This window comes from Carcharodon carcharias, chromosome 18 (genome assembly GCF_017639515.1).
Source record: "Carcharodon carcharias isolate sCarCar2 chromosome 18, sCarCar2.pri, whole genome shotgun sequence".
Lineage (NCBI taxonomy): Eukaryota > Metazoa > Chordata > Chondrichthyes > Lamniformes > Lamnidae > Carcharodon > Carcharodon carcharias.
The window spans coordinates 7623039-7645747 of record NC_054484.1 but is presented as its reverse complement, the minus strand read 5'-3'; the positions used below and the strand labels follow the sequence as shown (position 1 = coordinate 7645747).

Genomic DNA, 22709 nt, shown 5'->3' with positions numbered 1-22709 from the left:
TATAGAGAGATTTTAACCAAGTAGAGCATTGGCCTCTGCACCCAAATTCCCAACCTGTTCCCAGTATGAGAAGCTCTGCAAGGTAAGTACTAAAACCATCAAATTAACCTGAGCGTTCTAAGTTCCATGTCTGAAAAGCACTGATCTGTACCTTATGATAACATGATAACAAGAAACTTCAGAATTTGGTGGTCTTGCTCAAAGATTGCATGAAAGATCTGTGTGGAAAATGAATATATCCCACTGGTCCAAGAAAATCTGCGCCTTTTGTGGTTGAAGAAGGAGCTTTATGCCAAACCTGAACTGAACAATATAAAGAACATGTTCCCTATGCCTGAAGAAGGGTCCACAACTGAATTAATCTGTCTGCTCTATCCTCAGATACTAATCTAACTGCTTCACATTTCCAGCTGTTTTCTCTTTCATTCTCCTTCTCCAATTGGATTAGATTCTGTGATATCAATTCTTACCAGGTAAGAAGAAAATTCTGGAAAGAAACTCTACAATTTTTTGCGAAGCAAACCCATTGGGACATGTCACTTTGGACTTATGGTTCCCAAAGCTCACCAAATACTGGGGGCTTTCCTCTGCTGCTGTCTGATTCTGTTGTAGATAAATTAAGGGATTTTGCTGTGATTAGTCCATTATAATTGTATCTGCGACCACCAGAATGATCCTTAGCCATTTCTATGTTCCTATGGCTTTCTAAAGTTTGCCAAGACACCTGACGATTCTCGGCAGGACTGTTTATAATGACAGCTGTCCACTGGGGCACACGTTTAATTTTGCACTTATTAAACTCAAGTCTATGCTTCTAATGATGTGTGATGATGGAAACAACTTACTAGGACCTAGCTTAGCTGCAGGCCTCAACAGCTCATGGGTACCCCCCATCTTCTCCTTTACTTTCCCCTGACCCCATTCCTTTTAAAGTATTATCTGTACCTCTGAATCCAGTAAAAGATTATGGCACAGCAATCAGCCATTTCTCTGTAATAGCTTACCAAGATTCTTAATTCTGATCAGAACGTTTTGTGTGAAGTTCTTGTAAGAAGCAATCTTTCCCTCAGGTGATGCAATTCCAACATGTGCTTCGTAGATTCTCATACTTTTTGGTCTCGGAGGACGACAGTGCTTGTGCTGCAAACAAATAAAATCAGTTTCTTTTTCAGTAACATCTCTGATACTCAGTCTTGTAAATCAGTCAAGCAGAGAGGAGTTTAACCACCTGCCCTGTCTCCACAGCACACAAAGCTGAAAACACAACATTGCATGCCATGAAGTGTGAAGTGATGCGCTTTGGAAAGAAGAATGAGGAGAGAAAATATAAACTAAATGGCACAACGTTAAAGCGTTTTCAAGAACAGAGACTCCTTGGGAATTCACATAGACAAATCTTTAATAGCAGCAGGAATAGTCGATAAGGCGGTGTTCCAAAATTATTTTGGGATATGATGTATAAAGATGTGAACATCACCGGCAAGGCCAGAATTTGTTGCCTATCCCTAATTACCCTTGAGCTGAGTGGTTTGCTGGGCCATTTCAGACAGCAGTTTTCAGAGTCAACCACATTGCTGTGAATCCGGAGTCACATGTAGGCCAGACCAGGTAAGGAGGTCAGGCTTCATTCCCTAAAGGACATTAGTGAATCAGGTGGGTTTTTAAAACAATTGGTGACAGTTTCATGGTCATCATTACTGAGACTAGCTTTCAATTTCATTTTCTATTAATTGAATTTGAATTCCACCAGCTGCCATGGTAGGATATGAACCTATCCATGGTAGGATATGAACCTATGTCTTCACAGCATTAAGATAAAAGCAAAATACTGCGGATGCTGGAAATCTGAAACAACAACAGAAAATACTGGGAAAACTCAGCAGGTCTAGCAGCATCTGTGGAGAGAGAAAAAAGAGTTAGCATTTTGAGTCCATATGGCCCTTCAGAAGGGTCTGAAGGATCTGCTCTGAATAAGGGTCATATGGACTTGAAATGTTAAGTCTGTTTCTCTCTCCACAGATGCTGCTAGACTTGCTGAGTTTTTCCAGCATTTTCTGTTGTTGTTTCCTCACAGCATTAGCCTGGGTCGCTGAATTACTAGTCCAGTGACTTTACCACAACACCAATGTCTCCCCCAATTATGAAGTTTAAAAGATTGTTATGTTTTCAGACAGTGCTTTTAATTTAGGAGAAAATGAAAGGGGTCATGTGACCTGTTCTGAAGCCTGCCGAACAACAGGCCTGGGTGGCATGGCTGTTAAAGATTTTAGGGAGGGGGGGCAGGGTTGTTTTGCTGCGAAGGAGGTATATGGTAGCAGCACCTGCATTTACATGGTTAGACTGCTTGTCTCCAAAGTCCCAGAAAGGTACTGAGAAGGTCAGGTTGTAACAGTTATGATTTAAACTGTCTATACACATCCAAGATGAAAGAGTTGGGAATCAAGGATAGCTAATCAGCATTTCTACCTGGCTACAAGGCCCATGTAATTCACACTGCCATCGAGATGTGCTTTGAGGGGGGAACGGCTTCTAATATATCCTTGAAAACTCTAAGACACAGGCAGCCTTCCAGAATCCAGGAGAGAGGGAGCAACTAGAGGTTGATGAGTTATCACACAGGGATGCGGGTGGGAGCTTGGGCTTGGATTGAAAAGGGCAAATTCGTGAGGATTTGAAACAAGCCTAGAAGGTTCACCTAGCATGTGCTAGAGGGAGAATTTCCAGGAAAAAACTTGACTGTGCAAAACAGTTCTGGCATTAAAATTTACCAGGCTGGGAAAGAAAAGGCATGGAAGTAATTTTCAATACCTCTCTGGCTACAGGAGAGGTGCCAGAGGACTGGAGAACAGCCAACGTGGTACTGTTATTCAAGAAGGGAGGAAGGGATGAACCAGGGAACTACAGGCCAGGCAGTCTAATTTTAGATGGGGGAACTACTGGAAGCAATTCTGAGGGTTAGAATTAATCTACACTTGGAGAGGCAGGGATTAATCATGGACAGTCAGCATGGTTTTGTTAAGGGGAGTCATGTCTGATCAATTTGACTGAATTTTTCAAAGAGGTGACCAGGTGTGTAGATGAGAGCAATGCATTTGATGTAGTCTACTTGGACTTCAGCAAGGCTTTTGATAAGGTCCCGCATGGGAGACTGATAACGAAGGTAAGAGCCCATGGGATCCAAGGCAATTTGGCAAATTGGATCCAGAATTGGCTGAGTGGCAGGAAGCAGAGGGTGATGGTCGAGGGATGCCTTTGTGACTGGATGCCTGTGTCCAGTGGGGTTCCACAGGGATCGGTGAGGGGTCCCTTGCTGCTTGTGGTATATATAAATGATTTAGACTTGAATGTAGGAGGGTTGATCAGTAAGTTTGCGGATGACACGAAAACTGGTGGGGTGGTAAATAGTGAGGAGGATAGCTTAGATTACAGGAGGATATAGATGGGCTGGTCAGATGAGCTGATCAGTGGCAAATAGAATTTAATCCGGATAAGTGTGGGGTGGTAAATAGTGAGGAGGATAGCTTAGATTACAGGAGGATATAGACAGGCTGGTCAGATGAGCTGATCAGTGGCAAATAGAATTTAATCTGGATAAGTGTGGGGTGATGCACTGGGGCAGGACAAACAAGACACAGGAATACATGATGAATGGTAGGACCTTGGGAAGATCAGAGGGACCTTGGTGTACATGTCTACCACCGGTCACTTAAGGTAGCGGGACAGGTAGATAAGATGGTTTGAGAAGGCGTATGGGATACTTGCCTTTTTTTAGCCGAGGCATAGAATATAAGAGCAGGGAGGTTATGCTGGAACTGTATAAAACACTGGTTAAGCCACAGCTAGAGTATTGCGCATAGTTCTGGAATCTGCATTATAGGAAGGATGTGATTGCACTAGAGAGAGTGCAGAGGAGATTTACCAGGATGTTGCCTGGATTGGAGAGTTTTAGTTATGAGGAGAGATTGGATAGATTGGGGTTATTTTCCCTGGAGGAGAGGAGATTGAGGGGGGACGTGATTGAGATGTATAAAATTATGAGGGGCATGGATAGACAGGAAGGAACTTTTCCCCTTGGTGGGGGGATCAATAACCAGGGGGCATAGATTTAAGATAAGGGGCAGAAGGTTTAGGAGGGACGTGAGGAAGAATTTTTTCACCCAGAGGGTGGCAGGAATCTGGAGCTCACTGCCTGAAAGGGTGGTAGAAGCAGAAACCCTCAGAACATTTAAGAAGTATTTGGATGTGCACTTGCGATGCCGTTGCATACAAGGCTTTGGGCCTAGTGCTGGAAAATGGGATTAGAATAGTTAGGTATTTGTTTGACCGGCGCAAACTCGATGGGCTGAAGGGTCTTGTTCTGTGCTGTAGTCCTCTATGACTCTTTCAGTAAACCCTCAGGAGCTGAAATCACGTTGGAGTGGGTCTAGGAAAATCAAATGACTACTTAAGGCACACTGTGAAGTAGGTTTTTTGATTGTGGCAAAAGTAAAAAGGAAAAGTTCTGTTCTGTAATTTGAAGTATGAATTGTCTACAAAAAGTGTTTTAGTGCTTTTAGTCTGTTGCAGTAAAAGTCTTAAAACATGAAATTTATCATGTCATTAAGTGGAAGCTCAAGCTTCTTTTTTAAAGCCATCAGTCTTCACAGGGTTCATAACAGCTATTAAAAAAAGCATTTGGGATCTTTGGCTTCACTAATAGAGGAATGTGGCACAAAATTTATAGTAAACCTTTACAAAATACTAGTGGTATACTAATTTCAATTATGGCACCACACTTTAGGAAGGATCTCAAGGCCATGAGAGGTTACTGAGGAGACTTACTAGAATGAGACCAGATGCAAGGGACATTAGTTAAACCTTGAAAATTTATAGTACAGAAGCAAGCCATTCAGCCCATCATGTCTGTGCCAGCCAAAAATTACCAATTCAGCCTTATTCTTCCTTCCAACTCTTGGTCATTAACCCTGTAGGTTATGTTAACTCAAGTGCATATCCAAATATTTTTTAACTGAGATGTAAGTTTCTGCCTCTACACCCTTTCAAGTAGTGGGTTCCAGGCCCCCATCACCCACTGGCTAAAAAAGAAACTTTTCTTCAATTCCCCACTAATCTTTCTGCAAATATGTGAACTTTAACAATTAAATTCCCAATGGCAATGCTTTGACTAATCAGAGTTGACCAGCCTGGTTTGAATTTAAACAAAAGCTTGGCAGCTAACTGCGCCCTGGTGCATTCTCCATGGCAAGGCCTCTACTAGAGTCTACTTGCCAACCAACCAGCATCCTCTTCTTATGCAGTTTAAGCTGTTGTTCTCCTTGAGATTTGGTATTCTTGCGAATCTATCCTGATGAATACAAGATAGAATACCAAATCTCAAAGAGAACAACAGCATGTCTCTTTTTTCAGCAATAATTATATACCGAATGTTTCTATGCTGCTTTATGTTTCACAGAATTGTGACAGTGTAGAAGGAGGCCATTCAGCCCATGGTGTCTGCACTGGCTCTCTGAGTATGTTAACTTAGTGCCAATCTCCTGCCTTTTCTTTCTCCTGCCTATCTACTTGTTTTGTGAAAAAGTTTTTTCTCACCTCACATTTGCTTCTTTTGCAAAACACTTTTAAACTGTGCCCGCTGGTTCTCGATCCATTTACGAGCAGGAACGGTTTCTCCCTATCTACTCTGTCCAGACCCCTCATGATTTTGAAAACTTCTATCAAGTCTCTTCTTAGATTCTCCTCTCCAAGGAAAACAGTCCCAACTTCTCCAATCTTTCCTCATAACTGAAGTATCTCATCCCTGGAACCGTTCTCGTAAACCTCTTCTACACTCTCTCCAATCTGTTCACATCCTTCCGATAGTGTGGTACCCAGAACTGTACACAATACTCCAGCTGAGGTATAACCGGTGTCATATATAAGTTTGTCATAACCTCCCTGGTCATGTTAATTTTAAAATGGGGTCATATTGGAAAACCATCTGAGAAACACTGCCTTAATATTTCCTCTCTCACCGTGTTTATAGTATCCAATATTTCACACATCTGTTTAACTACAATATGAACTAAGTGGAGAACCTGCAATTGTTATCCTTAGAGTAGCTTAATTAAGAGGAGATTTGATAGTGTTCAAAATCATGAATCATGACTTCAATAGAATTAATAAGGATTAACTTTCTCCAGTGGCAAAAGGGTCAGTAACCAGAGGACACAGATTTAAGGTGATTGGGAAAAGAACCAGAAGTGATGGGGAAATTTTTTCTTATGTAGCAAGTTGTTGTGATCTAGCTTGCACTGCCTGAAGGCATGGTGGAAGCAGATTCAGTGGTAACACTTAACAGGAAACTGTATAACTACTTAAAAGGAAAAAATTGCAGGGCTATGGGGAAAGAGCAGGGGAGTGAGACTAATTGGATAGCTCTTTCCAAGAGCTATCGAATGGCCTCCTTCTGTGCTGTACTATTCGCTGATTCTAAGTCCTCTCACAGTTTAGTGTTGCAATGTGTGGAAGTGTCCTACTAAAGCTAAGCACTGGCTAAAAAGACAGAACAAAATAACAAGGCAGGAGCTTGACTGGTAAACTACAGCACCGGGAGTGGCCTGGAAATGAGACATCAGCATGTGCCCAGGCAATGGAATGCATCAAACATGTCTGATGAAAAAAAAAGGGGGAAAAACAAAAAAATGCAGTTCCTGCTGGTGAACAGGCATTGTCTGCTGCTCTTTGCCCAAACATCAGCATTTATATTAAATTCTTACCACATCTTCCACGTTACAAAGAATCTCATTACTCTAACTTTTATTATTTTTTTCCTGTATATCTGCCAGCGCAACAAAAAAATTTAAGTGCAGCTTTGCAGTTTTAATTCATTTACGACAAAAAAAAGTGCTGTTATAAAAGAGACAAAGACCAACAGGGATGTTTCAATTCCTTTTTAGATGTAAGTCATGTTTTCCCTCTCACCAAATAAGAGAGCGAACATGAATTACTTTAGAAATGCTGCCTAATTACAGAAGACAACAGTTGGGAGAGAACTACTATTGTCATTGAGGGGCTTCGACTAAATCCAGTGAGTGAATCTGTACTCATAGCTCAGAAAGAACTGGTTACACTTCAGGTTTTTAATAACCATTAATATTGTTGTAGTGCTCTTAAACCACAGGAGTCACATTATACACGAGCAGACAAACACATAAGCTACACGTCAAAGAAAGTCCCTTTTATATTAGTGGCCTCAGGAGACCATCTTTAATATATAAAAGAGGAGCTGGGGGTATAACACAAGTAGTGTTCAATTTGTTTCTTTCAAAGGTAGGACAGAGATTCTTGAGTTTTAATCTTTAATGCAGCATTTCAATTTTCAAAACTCCTTCACAGGCTGAATTCTGCAGGCAACCTATTTATTTATATAAATAAAAGCAAAACACTGCATGCTGGAAATCTGAAATAAAGTCAGGAAGTGCTGAAAAAACTCAGCTGGTCTGGCAGTATCTGTGGAGAAATAAAGACAGTTAACATTTCAAGTCCTTATGACCCTTTGGAGATTTATTTCTACATCTTGGCAATTACTAGATTGTAGAAAAGTGCATAGTTTGTATCTGAAGTGTGTTGGGTACTATCTATATAGAAGTGTCCAAGCTAAGAATACCTGGAATACACGTGTTAAAAACTTTCCATCTGTAAACCCAGTCAAGTTTTCTATTTTCCTCTTATAGGCTCATAGAATGGTTACAGCACAGAAGGCGGCCTTTTGGCTCATCCAAATGGCGGTGCACCCTCTTCCATCACTACGCATAAAAACAGCAAATGGAAACTTACTGAGCTGTAATTACAAGCTATTCCCAGTGCAAGCGACACACCACTATCAATGCAGGATGGCATAATTACACTGTGACAGGTTTACAGAGGGACAAGGACATCAGTTAGATGGGAACACCATCACTTGTGGCTTTCCCTCCAAGCCACACACCATCTTGACTTACAATATATCATCAGTCCTTCACTGTTGCTGGGTCAAAATCCTGGGACTCCCTAATAGCACTGTGGGAGTATGTACACTCACGGACTACACCAGTTCAAGAAAGTGGCTCACGGCCATCTTCTCAAGAAGATCAAGGGATGAGCAATAAATGCTGGCATTGCCAGTGATGCCCACATACTGGCATGAGTTCGTAAAAAAAGACAGTTTTTATTACAAATCCGTGTACTGGAGTCAACACTAGTAGAAACTGAATGCAGAACTTGAATATTGGTATGGAAATAAGTCAGTGTTTCCTGAAAAAATTATACTCTGACTCTAGTTCACATGAAAATCACAGTTGATCTCTATTTGAGGGATAAATACTGGGCTCAGGAGCGAACTCCCCTGCTCTTCATCTTTTATCTAAGTTTCCCCTCTCATCCACATGCCGTTCTTTGCTGACATTATCCACAGTCATGGGTGACAACTTCCATACATATGCCAACAATACCAAGCTTTACATCTTCACCTGTCCTCTTGATGCTATAACTTACCTCTGCGTTTTAGGATTGACTGATTAAGGTGACTGATATTAAGTCATGAATGAGACACAATTTCCTCCAACTGAATATCAGGAAGGCTGAAACTATAGTTTCAGTTCCCTCCATAAAATCTATACACTTGCCCCTCAAAATCCTAACCCTAATCAAGCTGTTCATTTTTACCTTTACTACAGCACTGTGGGTGTACCTACATATTTTAAACTGTTAGTTATTTGATACCACAGAACTTGAGTATTGCGGAAAAAAAGAGACATACTATCGAAGCTTTTCGTCTTGCACTCATCAGGGCAGCTCACCAAGACAAACCAATAGTAAAGAAAATGACAATTTATACTGCATGAGAAGAGGTTGGCAAGTGGACTCGGATTGGTAGAGGCATTGCCATGGAGAATGCAGCAGAGAACAGTTAACTGCCAAGCTTTTGTTCAAATTCAAACCAGGTAGGTCGTGTCTGATTGGTCAAGGCATTGCCATGGTGAATGAGTCAGGAACGGCTGTCACCCAAGCTTTTGTTTAGCTGGAAAAGGCACGATGCGTGGATAAGCTTGCGTAAGTGAGCCACACTGAGGGCCCGACTGATATTCTTAAATTGGTATTCTAATGTGTCCCAATTTAGATGCGATTCCACAGTTGGACAATGATTGTGCTAAGAATTACATTGAAAACCAACTTCAGATTATCAGCCAGGTTTGCAGTGTGGCTTGCTTATGCATATTAGAAGCCACATATATTCACACACAGGGCCCTGTCCTTTGCAGACAGAAGGAGCATATCCACGCATTGTGCCTTTTCCAGCGAAACAAAAGCTTGGGGGGACAGCCATTCCCTGATTCACTGCCCATGGCAATTCCTTGACCAGAGTCAATCTGTCTGGTTTGTATTTGAACAAAAGCTTGGCAGCTAATTGCTCCCTGGTGCATTCTCCGAGGCAACGCCTCTACCAATCAGCACTCTTTTCTCATGCAGTATAAATTGTTGCTCCCTTTACTGTTGATTTATCTTGCGAGCTGTCCTGATGAACGCAAGACCAAAAGCTTCAACCGCATGTCTCTTTCTTTCAGCAATAACATAGACTGTAGTGATTCTAGGCGACGGCTCACCACCACCTTCTCAAGGGCAATTAGGGACGGGCAATAAATGCTGGCCTAGCCAGTGATGCCCACATCCCGTGAATAAATTTTAAAAACCCATATAGGAGAATGTGACCATCTCTATCCCACTGCCACTGCCATGCTTATTTATGCTTTTATAACCTTTAAGGCCCATTTCCACAATGCTCTCCTTGCTGGCCTCTCATCCTCTGCCCTTCATTAATCTGAACAGATCCAAACATCATCTCTACTGCCGGGCTTGTTCCTCATCTCCAACCTTGGTGTAAACTATCAGCTCCTTGTCTCCTGCTGTAACTTGTCTCAGCCTTGCATCACCTCCCATGCCCTTTGGTTTCTTCGATTCCAGCTTTCTGTGCATTCACCTTAATGTCTCTTTACACTTCATTGGTAAGGCAGCAGAAGGTTTTATAATCTAGAGTAGCCATCATATAACTCTCAATCTCTCTTTTCTCTTAAAAGCCACATCTTCAAACAAGTTATGCGCCAACACTCATTTCTCAGCCATTGCAAACTATAAGCAGTTGGCATCTATTTAATTGCTGATTTTGAGACGTTGCTGTGCTCAAATTGGCTGTCAGACAACAGTGACTGCACTCCAAAAATAATTCATTGGCTGTGAAAGAGAATATTTTTACACAGCGAGTTGTTATAAATGCATTGCCTGAAAGGGTAATGGAAGGAGATTCAATAATAATTTTTTAAAGGAATAAATATTTCAAGGAAAAATCTGTAGGTCTATGGGGGAAGAAGAGTGGAGTGTGATTAATTGGATGGTTCTTTCAAAGAATCAGCAAGGTATAAAGGGTCAAGAAGCCTCCTTCCATGCTATGCTATTCTATGATTCTACAAAACTCTTTGAGACATCCTTCAGATGTGAAAGGCGTTGTTCAAATGCATGTTTTTTGGTTAGGTGATGTACTGTTACAGCCTTGAAACCACGTTGGCCTAAAATATTTCCTGCTCTGAAGTTTGGGGGCAGAATACGTTTTGATTCAGAGGGGACTGAGTTGCACAACAGGTTCCTACACTCCTCCTGGAGCACAGATTGATGGATCAAATCTGCCACTAGTCTACTCCAAGAACCTTAATGAAATCAATTGGGAAGTCGAAACCCAGGTTTGTTTGTACGTTGATCAACAGCACAATGCTACCCATAATTCCGCATCAGTTGGCAGTCTTATTCAAACAAGGCACAAGAACAATTGATGTTGGAAATGGAAATATCACTACAATTCAGTAGGGCTTGCTTTTCTTTCAAGTTAACATACATCGTGGGGCAGTGCTAAAGGAGCTTCAACTTATAGCTCATCTAAGCTGTTCTTGATCTGGGAGGAGGCAATGATGTCACTAGATGCCAAGACTGAAAGAAGAGCTGCCTTTACCCTGGCAACAACAACTTATAATGTAGTAAAACACACCAAGATGCTTAACAGGAGCACAATCAGACAAAAATTGACACCATGCTACCTAAGGAGATATTAGGGCAGGTGATCAAAACGTTTGCTCAAACAGGCAAGTTTTAAGGAGCATCTTAAAGGAGAAAAGGCATAGAGATTTAGGGAGGGAATCTCAGAGCTTGAAAGGGCTTTGGCAGATACTAAGCACAAAATGTCACCAAAATAGAAAAAATAATAAGGTTTGGGGCCATGAACACGTTACTAATTGAAGGTGTTTTTAACCTAAGCATCAAATGTTTTATTGTTGAACAGTAAGTCATTAGCTTCTGAAAGTTGGTGAGCAGATAATAGATCAATCGGAGGCTGATTTAGGATATAGTAAAATGAAAGGGTGAGGATGAGAATGTGTGCATCTCTATTCTGCACGGACTCTGATGGAACACCCAGAAATGCATTAATGCTTTGACACATGGTAGAAAGAACACAGGAACAGTAGGAGGACATTCAGCCCCTCAAACCTGCTCTAATATTCAATCAGATCATGGCTGACCTGCATCCTGATTTCATCTGCCTGCCTTGGGTCTTCAGCTCTGTTGGTCAAAGCAAGTATATTGGACAGGAAACCAGCAGAACTTCATCAGGTCTTTAACTTTTGAAGATTGTGTGTTGAATTCCTGCAATGGAGCTCAAATCCACAACCTTCTGACTCCCTGGAAAACGCCCTTGGTTCTGCAACCCTTAATACCCTTGCCTTTTGAATAAATACATCAATCTCAACTTTGACATTTTTAATTGACCCCTAACCTTAATAGCATCTGGGAGAGAAAATTCCAGATTTCCACTACGCTTTGTGTGAAGAAGTGTTTCTGACATCACCTCTGAACAGCCTTGCTCTAATTTTATGGTTATGCCCCCTTGTTCTGGACTTGTCCTATCAAAGAAAATAGAATTTAAATGTGAAATGGCTTCAAAAGGCACCTCTGCTGAAGGCAAATACACAGGCAGGATTTTCTCACACACAAAGATAGCAAAACAGTTGGCAGGTTATTAGTGTGGCAAACCCCACATAATGGTAAACAAAATAATGCGTTCAATAAATGTGATAGAACAAATCAATCCTGCACCATAGCTTCTTGTCCAGAAACATCTAAGAAGCTGTCACTGGATGGGTGACAAAGGCGCAGGTTTTATTCTGCATCAAACAGGGAAAATTTCAGCCTTGATTTCATCAGGCTTTTTAAATATAGCCATCCCTCCTTACCAATTTTCAAAATGGAGAACAAAGTCAGGATCTCCATGGATACAGAGGCCAGGTTGCAGATTTGAAAATGAGGCAGATAAAGGGCCTTGATTCCACAGAAAGTCAAAACACAGCAATGGGGCCCAGATGTTGTGAGATAAATGACTCATTAGCATGTCATACGGTATTTCTGTGTTGTAGAGTCTTTGATCTCGTATGATTGACAGAATTATCTCTGAAGACACAAATTGTGTAAGAATTGAGTTTCTCCTGCAACCTTCAGTTCTGACAGATCTGAATTCCATGGGTTAGCATATGAATTCATGTCATCCACAATGCACAGCACTAGAAAGATTGTTGCTTCCAAAAGTTCTAGTGATAGTCAAGCTGTGCAAGAATAAAACACCTGAATTTCATAACCTCAAGACCCATAGAGCTTTACAGCCAATAAAGTAAATGTGAAAAACAGTAAGTTGTCTAATATGGGAAAAATAGGAGCCAATTTGTGCATAGCATCACCCTACAAAGTGAAAATGACAAGCTATTTCAATGCACGGTAGATTTTCACCTTCACTGACCAGCCAGCAAACTGATGGGGTGGACTGTTCAACCAGTACAAGTCCTCCTCACTCATCACACCTGCATCTGCTAAGCTGCAATGACTCTCAGTCTGGCAATGCCTCAGTTTTAAAAAATTCTCTTCCTGGTTTTCAAATCTATGTGGCTTTGTCCCCCTCCCTAGTTTTTTTTACATTTGTTCATGGAATGTGGGTATCACTCGCAAGGCCAGCATTTATTGTCCAACTCTAATTGCCCTTAGATGGTGAGCAAAGAGCATAGAGGTTATATTACTGAACTAGCAATCCAGATGCCTGGACTAATTAATGGCCCATAGTTATAACACTGTAGTTGGTAAAGAGTGTTACTTAAAGTCCCAGGGGGAAACTTTAAACAACTATATTTTCAAGTGGTATGTTTGAGGTGCAACTCTAAATTCAGTAATAAGACCACCAGTTCGAGAGATTTTTATATCAAACAACATGAGACATTTATTAATTTACACAAGCTAAACATATACACATGGCTAAAAATTACCATCATAACTTTTTAACAAATTCCCAAACTAATCTCCAATAAGGCAACAGCAAACCATAGGCTTTAACAGACGCCAGGCAAAGCATTTTCACCTTACAAATTCAAAATGAGGTTCCTTCCACTTTGATTCCTTTACAGACAGTTGTAGGCTTACAGCTGAATTGATGTTACAATGCCTCTGCCCTGCACACACAAAACTACTTCCTGTTATACCTAGCACTTCTCTTTGAATGTAAATTCTCATTATATCACCAGGCCCTTTGAACTCCAAAACAAAAACAGAATTACCTGGAAAAACTCAGCAGGTCTGGCAGCATCGGCGGAGAAGAAAATAGTTGACGTTTCGAGTCCTCATGACCCTTCGACAGAACTAAGCGAATCCCAGGAAGGGGTGAAATATAAGCTGGTTTAAGGTGGTGAGGGGGTGGGGTTGGGTGGGGGGAGAGAAGTGGAGGGGGGTGGTGTGGTTGTAGGCAAAAGCAGTGATAGAAGCAGATCATCAAAAGATGTCACAGACATCAGAACAAAAGAACATGTAGGTGTCGAAGTTGGTGATATTATCTAATCGAATGTGCTAATTAAGAATGGATGGTAGGGCACTCAAGGTATAGCTCTAGTGGGGGTTGGGGGAGCATAAAAGATTTTTAAAATATTTTAAAATAATGGAAATAGGTGGGAAAAAGAAAAATCTATATAATTTATTGGAAAAAAACAAAAGGAAGGGGGAAGAAACAGAAAGGGGGGTGGCGATAGAGGGGGGAGGTCAAGACCAAAAGTTGTTGAATTCAATATTCAGTCCGGAAGGCTGTAAAGTGCCTAGTCGGAAGATGAGGTGTTGTTCCTCCAGTTTGCCTTGGGCTTCACTGGAACAATGCAGCAAGCCAAGGACAGACATGATGCCACCACCAAACACATCTTCCCTTCACCCTCACTGTCAGCATTCTGTAGGGATCGTTCCCTCCGGGACACCCTGGTCCACTCCTCCATCACCCCCTACTCCCCAACCCCCACCTATGGCACCACCCCCTGCCCACGCAAAAGATGTAACACCTGCCCCTTCACTTCCTCTCTCCTCACCGTCCAAGGGCCCAAACACTCCTTTCAAGTGAAGCAACATTTCACTTGTATTTCCCCCAACTTAGTCTACTGCATTCGTTGCTCCCAATGTGGTCTCCTCTACATTGGAGAGACCAAACGTAAACTGGGTGACCGCTTTGCAGAACACCTGCGGTCTGTCCGCATGAATGACCCAAACCTCCCTGTCGCTTGCCATTTCAACACTCCACCCTGCTCGCTTGCCCACATGTCTGTCCTTGGCTTGCTGCATTGTTCCAGTGAAGCCCAACGCAAACTGGAGGAACAACACCTCATCTTCCGACTAGGCACTTTACAGCCTTCCGGACTGAATATTGAATTCAACAACTTTAGGTCTTGACCTCCCCCCTCCATCGCCACCCCCCTTTCTGTTTCTTCCCCCTTCCTTTTGTTTTTTTCCAATAAATTATATAGATTTTTCTTTTTCCCACCTATTTCCATTATTTTAAAATATTTTAAAAATCTTTTATGCTCCCCCAACCCCCACTAGAGCTATACCTTGAGTGCCCTACCATCCATTCTTAGTTAGCACATTCGTTTAGATAATATCACCAACTTCGACACCTATGTGTTCTTTTGTTCTGCTGTCTGTGACAGCTTTTGATGATCTGCTTCTATCACTGCTTTTGCCTACAACCACACCACCCCCCTCCACTTCTCTCCCCCCACCCAACCCCACCCCCCTACCACCTTAAACCAGCTTATATTTCACCCCTTCCTGGGATTCGCCTAGTTCTGTCGAAGGGTCATGAGGACTCGAAACGTCAACTCTTTTCTTCTCCGCCGATGCTGCCAGACCTGCTGAGTTTTTCCAGGTAATTCTGTTTTTGTTTTGGATTTCCAGCATCCGCAGCTTTTTGTTTTTTTGTTTTTTGTTTTTATCCCTTTGAACTCCACCCAATGTAACAATAAAACCCCGTTCATAGTACCAATTTTATTAGTAATATAAACATGGATTGCTGTCTGCTAGCGAGGCGCATGATTTCACTCCCCTTCTTGAATGCTCTATTCAACAAAATGCAAATGTATTCTTTACCTCTCTGTTTACATCTCAAAACTACTATACATCAAAGCACCCAGACTAGCTGGCTTTAATCCAATTAAAACACAGACTCACCCACAGACTAAACCTCTATTTAAAAAAATAATTTCCAATTACATTAAATACATTAATAGCTTCATGGCATCCATAAACATCATGGCAGCTGGGGAATTTAAATTCAGTTAATTTAATAAACTTGGAATTAAAAAAACTAGTCGTAGTTATGGTGATCATGAAACTACTGGACTGCCATTAAAAAACGATCTGCTTCACTAATGTCCTTTAGGGAAGGAAATGTGTCGGTCTGGCCTATATGTATAACTCAACACCCAGAACCATCTGCCCTCAAAAATGACCTAACAAGCCGCTCAATTATATCTTAAAGGCAATTACAGATGGGCAATAAACACTGGCCTTCCCCTCATCCTGTGAATGAATAAATTAAAACTGCCAAGGCTTCTTTGACAGCATCTCTCAAAACCTGGCTTCTGCCAACTAGAAGAACAAGCACAGCAGGAATTTGGGTACACTGCTACCTGCAAGTTATCCTACAAGCCACACACAATCCTGACTTGGGAATGTATCGCCATTCCTTCATCATCGCTGGGTCAAAATCCTGGAACTCCTTTTCTAACAACACTGTGGGTGTACTTACACCACATGAACTGCAATGGCTCAAGGCTGTGACTCACCGCCACATTCTCAAGGTCAATTACGGATAAGCAATAAATGCTGGCCTTGCCAGCAACATCCACATCCACTCTCTAACCTCCTCCAGCCCTACGAGCTTCAAAGAACTTTGTACTCCCACAATGTTGGCTTCTTACATAGTTTAATTTACTCATCAGCCTTCAGCTGTCCAATTCTTAAGCCCTGGAAGTTCCTCCCTAAACCTGAACACCTCTCTCATACAAACATATGAATCACCATTTAATAAGACATTGGATGATCTGAATGTAATCTCAAATGCACTTTCCTTCCTACCCCCTTTATCCTTTGATTCCATTGTCAATCAAGAATCTATCTAACTCGATCTTAAAAATATTCATAGAGCCTGCCAGCACTGCTCTCTGGGGAAGAGTTCCACAGACACATGACCCTCAGAAAACCATTCCTCTTCTTCTCATTGCCTTAAATGGGAGAGCCCTTATTTTTAAATTGTGTCCACTAGTTCTAGTTTCTCCCACAAGGGGAACCATTCTTTCAGTATCCACCCTCAAATCCCCTCAGGACCTTATATGTTTCAATAAGATCACCTCTCATTCTTCCAAACTCCAGTGAATACAGGCCCAACCTGTCCTCATAAGTCAACCACCTCCATCCCAGGATTCAGTCGAGTGAACCTTCTTTGAACTGCTTCGATTGCAATTATGCCCTTTCTTAAATAAGGAGGTCAAAACTGTACATTGTACTCTAGTTGTGGTCTCGCCAAGGCCCTATATAACTATAGCAAAACATCCTTGCTTTTACATCCCATTCCATTTACAATAAATGAAAACATTCCATTCGACTTTCTAATCACTTGCTGTACCTGCAAACGAACTTTCCCTGATTCATGTACCAAGGCCCCCAGATCCCTTTGTACTGCAGAGTTCTGCAATCTCTCTCCATTTAAATAATATGCTTCTATTTTATCCTGCCTGCCAAAGTGGACAAGTTCACATTTCCCCACATTATACTCCATCTGCCAAATGTGTGCCCATTCACTTAACGTATCTATATCCCTTTGCAGGCTCCTTATATCCTCTTCACAACTTATTTTCCTAATTATCTTTGTGTCATCAGCAAATTTAGCAACCGTACATTCAATCCGTTCATCCAAATCATTGATATAAATTGTAAATAGTTGAGGCCCCAACTTTGATACAATCTAGCAGAGATTGTTAGAAGGATTAGAGGGGACATGAGGATAAAATCCTTCACCCAGAGGGTGGTGAGTGTTTAGAAATTGCTGCCTCATTTGGTGGAGGGGGCAGAAATCCTCAATTTATTTAAAAGGTGCCTGGATCTGCACCAAACTGCTGTAACCTGCAAGGTGCTTCAAGTTGGGATTAGAATGGGCAGCTAGTTTTTTTTCTTTTTTTCTTTTTTGGCTGGCACAGACAATGGGCTCAATGGCCTCTTTCTGTGCCATAGCTTTTCTATGGATCCATGGTTCTATGATCTGTTCTGTGGCACTCCTCTCATTACAAAAAGGGTGGTACTGCCAAATCGAGAGCCCCCTGGTTATCAAGAAGTATACAGGTCAAGGTAAAACAGAATAAGAAAGCTTATGACACTCACAAAAGACTTAATATTACAGAAAGCCTACAGGAGTATAAAAAGCACAGGGGTGAAGAGAAATGGAAATTAGGAAAGCAAAGAAGGACACAAAAAAATATTGGTAGATAAAAATCAAAGAAAAATCTAAGATGTTTTACCAATACAGTAAGAGCAAGAGAATAACTAAGGAAAGGGTAGGACCTATCAAAGACGTACATGGCAACTTGTACATTAATGAAGATGTGGGCAGGGCTCTCAATGAGCCCATTGTCTCTGTTTTCACTAAGGAGAGGGATGATGCAGGCATTCTAGTTAATGAGGAGGAATGTGAAACATAGATACAACAAGCATAGTGAGATAGGAAGACTGGGTTGTTTTACTTAGAGCAGAGAAGGCGGAGAGGGGGACTGATAGGGGTATACAAAATTGAGGAGCATAATTAGGATGGATAGGAAGAAGCTTTTCCCCTTAGTGGAGGTGTCAATAACCAGGGGACATAGATTTAAGGTAAGGGGCAGGAGGTTTAGAGGGGATTTGATGAAAAATTTTTCACCCAGGGGGTGGTTGGAATCTGGAACACACTGCCTGAGGGGGTGGTAGAGGCATGAACCCTGACAGCATTTAGGTATTTAGATGAGCACTTGAAACACCATAGCATACAGGTCTACGGGCCAAGTGTTGGAAAATGGGATTGGAATAGATAGGTGTTTGACGGCCAGCATGGACACGATGAGCCAAGGGCCTGTTTCTGTGCTGTATAACTCTATTGACTCTAAGCACTGGAGCAACTGACATGCTTGTAGGTGGACAAGTCACCAGGGCTGGATGGATTGTATCCCAGGCTGTTAAAGGGATCCAGGGAGGAAATAGCAGGTGCTCAGAGGATCATTTTCCAATCCTCACTAGACACTGGCAAGGTACCAGAGGATTGTAGGTCTGCAAATGTTGTACCATTATTTAAAAAGGGTGCAAGGGTCAGGCCAGAAAATCATAGACTGGTCAAGTCTGACTTCAGTGGTGGGCAAATTATTGGAATCAATTCTGCAAGACAGGATAAGCCGTCACTTGGAAAGGCATGGGTGATCAGGGACAGTCAGTATGGTTTTGCTAGGGGAAGATCATGTCTCACTGAGTTAATAGAATTTTTTGAGGAAGTAACAAGAAGGATTGATGAGGGTAGTGCAGTGGACGTTGTCGACATCGATTTCAGAAAGGCATGTGACAAGGTCCCACATAGCAGACTGGTCAGAAAAGTGAGATCCCATGGGATAGAGGGGAAGGTTGCAAGTTGGATCCAAAATTAGCTCAATGACAGGAAACAAAGGGTAATGGTCGATGGATGATTTTGCGAATGGAGAACGGTTTCCTGTGGTATTCCACAGGGCTTAGTGTTGCGGCACATGCTGTTTGTTGCATATATTCGCAGCCTTGTCTCCAGGGAGCAGACTTGAAGGGAGGAGCACCGGAGCGGTGAGTATAAATCTAGCTTACCTCCAGGATTCGCGGCCTTGTCTCCAGGGAGCAGACACGGAGAGAGGAGCACCAGAGCGGTGAGTATAACTCTAGCTTACCTTGGGGATTCACGGCCTCGTCTTCAGGGAGCAGATTCAGAGGGAGGAGCACCAGAGCAGTAAGTATAAATCTAGCTTACCTCAGGGATGTGGGGCACAAGATACACCAAGAGATAGAAAAGGCGTGTAAGAAAGGCAAGGTTACAGTGATCATGGGGGATTTCAATATGCAGGGAGACTGGGAAAAAGGAATTTGTGGAATGTCTACGAGATGGCTTTTTGGAGCAGCTTGTGGTGGAGCCCACTAGGGAACAGGCAATTCTAGATTTAGTGATGTGTAATGAGGCAGATTTGATAAGGGAGCTTAAGGTGAAGGAACCACTAGGAGGAAGTGACCATAATATGATAGAATTTACCCTGCAATTTGAGAGGAAAAAGCTGGAATCAGATGTAACAGTATTACAGCTGAATATAGACAACTACAGAGGCATGAGAGAGGAGCTGGCCAGAATTGACTGGGAGATGAGCCTAGCAGGAAAGACAGTGGAACAGCAATGGCAGGAGTTTCTGGGAGTAATTTGGGAGACACAGCAAAAATTCATCGCTAGGAAGAAGAAGCATACTAAAGGGAGGATGAGGCAGCCATGGCTGACAAAGGAAGTCAGAGACAGCATAAAAGCTAAAGAGAAAGGATACAATGCGGCTAAGAGCAGTGGGAAACCACGGGATTGGGAAGTCTACAAGGACCAACAGAGGACAAGTAAAAAAGAAATAAGGAGGGAGAAGATTAAATATGAGGGTAAACTAGCCAGGAATATAAAAGAAGATTGCAGGTTTTTTTAGATCTATAAAGGGTAAGAGAGAGGCAAAAGTGAACATTGGGCCGCTGGAAAATGACGCTGGAAAAGTAGTAGTGGGGAACAAAGAAATGGCGGAGGAACTGAATAGGTACTTTGCATCAGTCTTCACGGTGGAAGACACGAGTAACATCCCCAAAGTTCAAGAGAGTCGGGGGGCAGAGGTAAGTATGGTGGCCATTACCAAGAAGAAGGCGTTAAGCAAACTGAAAGCTCTGAAGGTGGATAAATCAATTGGACCAGATGGATTACATCCCAGAGTTCTGAAGGAAATAGCTGAAGAGATAGCGGAGGCGTTAGTGGAGATCTTTCAGGAATTACTGGAGTCAGGGAGGGTCCCAGAGGATTGGAAAATCACTAATGTAACCCCCCTGTTTAAGAAGGGAGAGAGACAAAAGACAGGAAATTACAGGCTGATTAGCCTGACCTCAGTCTTTGGTAAGATTTTAGAGTCCATTATTAAGGATGAGATTTCAGATTACTTGGAAGTGCATGGTAAAATAGGGCAAAGTCAGCATGGTTTCATCAAGGGGAGGTCATGCCTGACAAATCTGTTAGAATTCTTTGAGGAGGTAATGAGCCGGTTAGACAAAGGAGAGCCAATCGATGTTATCTACTTCGACTTCCAGGTGCCGCACAGGAGGCTGCTCAGTAAGAGCCCATGGTGTTAGAGGCAAGGTACTAGCATGGATAGTAGATTGGCTGTCTGGCAGGAGGCAGAGAGTGGGGATAAGGGGGTCCTTCTAAAGATGGCGGCCCGTGACTAGTGGAGTTCTGCAGGGGTCAGTGTTGAGACCACAACTTTCCACTTTATACATTAATGATCTAGATAAAGGAACTGAGGGAATTCTGGCTAAGTTTGCAGATGATACAAAGATAGGTGGAGGGACAGGTAGCATTGAGGAGGCAGGGAGGCTGTAGAAGGATTTGGACAGGTTAGGAGAATGGGCAAAGAAGTAGCAGATGGATTACAACGTGGGGAAGTGTGAGGTCATGCACTTTGGTAGGAAGAATAGAGGCATAGACTATTTTCTAAATGGGGAGAGAATTCAGAAATCTGGATTGCAAAGGGACTTGGGAGTCCTATTCCAGGATTCTCTTAAGGTTAACTTGCAGGTTGAGTCAGTAGTTAGGAAGGCAAATGCAATGTTGGCATTTATTTCGAGAGGACTAGAATATAAAAGCAGGGATGTGCTGCTGAGGCTTTATAAGGCTCTGGTCAGACCACATTTAGAATATTGTGAGCAATTTTGGGCCTCGTATCTCAGGAAGGATGTGCTGGTCCTGGAGAGGATCCAGAGGAGGTTCACGAGAATGATCCCAGGAATGAAAGGCTTAACATATGAGGAACGTTTGAGGACTCTGGGTCTATACTCGATGGAGTTTAGAACGATGAGGGGGGATCTGATTGAAACTTACAGAATACTGAAAGGCCTGGATAGAGTGGACGTGGGGAAGATGTTTCCATTAGTAGGAGAGATTAGGACCCGAGGGCACAGCCTCAGAGTAAAGGGAAGACCTTTTAGAACAGAGATGAGGAGAAACTTCTTTAGCCAGAGAGTGGTGAATCTATGGAATTCATTGCCACAGAAGGCTGTGGAGGGCAGGTCATTGAGTGTATTAAGACTGAGATAGATAGGTTTTTGATTGGTAAGGGGATCAAAGGTTACAGGGTTAAGGTGGGAGAATGGGGTTGAGAAACTTATCAGCCATGATTGAATGGTGGAGCAGACTCGATGGGCCAAATGGCTTAATTTCTGCTCCTCTGTCTTATATTAATGATTTGGATATAAATGTGGGAGGCATGATTGAGAAATTTGCAGATGACAAAAATTGGCCATGTAATTGTTAGTGAAGAGGATAGCTGTTGTCTCCAGACCAGAATAATATCCATAGTTTGGCTGAGTGGGCAGAAAAGCGGCATATGGAATTCAATCCAAAAAAGTATGGAGGGCAAACAAAGCATTAAACGGTCGGATATTGAGAAGGGTTGAGGAAGTGAGAGACATTGGAGTGCATGTCCACAGGTCCCTGAAGGTGGCAGGACAGGGGGATAAGGTGGTAAAGAAAGCATATGGAATGCTTTACTTATTTAGGCGAGGTACTGAATACAAAAGCAGGGATATAATGATGGAACTGTATAAAATGCTGGTTAGGCCACAGCTGGAGTTGTGTGTACAGTTCTGGTCATCACATTTCAGGAAGGACATAATTGCTCTGGAGAGAGTACAGAGAAGATTTACAAGAATGCTGCCAGAGCTTGAAAATTGCAGCTATGAGAAGAGATTGGATAGGCTATTTTTTTAACATATATTTTTTTCCCCACTTATTTCCATTATTATTTTAAAATTTATTTCCATCCATTGTTTTATCTCCACCTTTTCGCCTATTTCGATCCCTTCCCCTACCCCACCCCCACTAGGACCATCTGTCACTTGCTCGTCCTGCTTTCTACCCTTAATGTCACCATTAGCACATCCTTTAGCTAATATCACCACCGTCAACACCACTTTGCTCTTTTGTCTACGACATCTTTGGCAATCGTTTCTTTGCCTCCACCTATCACTGGCCTCTATCC

The 22709-nt window shown here is 42.3% G+C and overlaps 1 protein-coding gene across 4 annotated transcripts in view; it reads right to left on the bottom strand.

Annotated features, from left to right (window-relative positions):
* The window catches only part of gbe1b (glucan (1,4-alpha-), branching enzyme 1b), a 600154-nt gene that overhangs the window by 330389 nt on the left and 247056 nt on the right, over positions 1-22709 (bottom strand). For all 4 annotated transcript variants that reach the window (XM_041211102.1, XM_041211103.1, XM_041211105.1 and 1 more), the window contains exon 5: positions 1005-1140. In XM_041211102.1, the coding sequence (XP_041067036.1) occupies positions 1005-1140 (136 nt within the window). The remainder of the gene's footprint in view (positions 1-1004; positions 1141-22709) is intronic.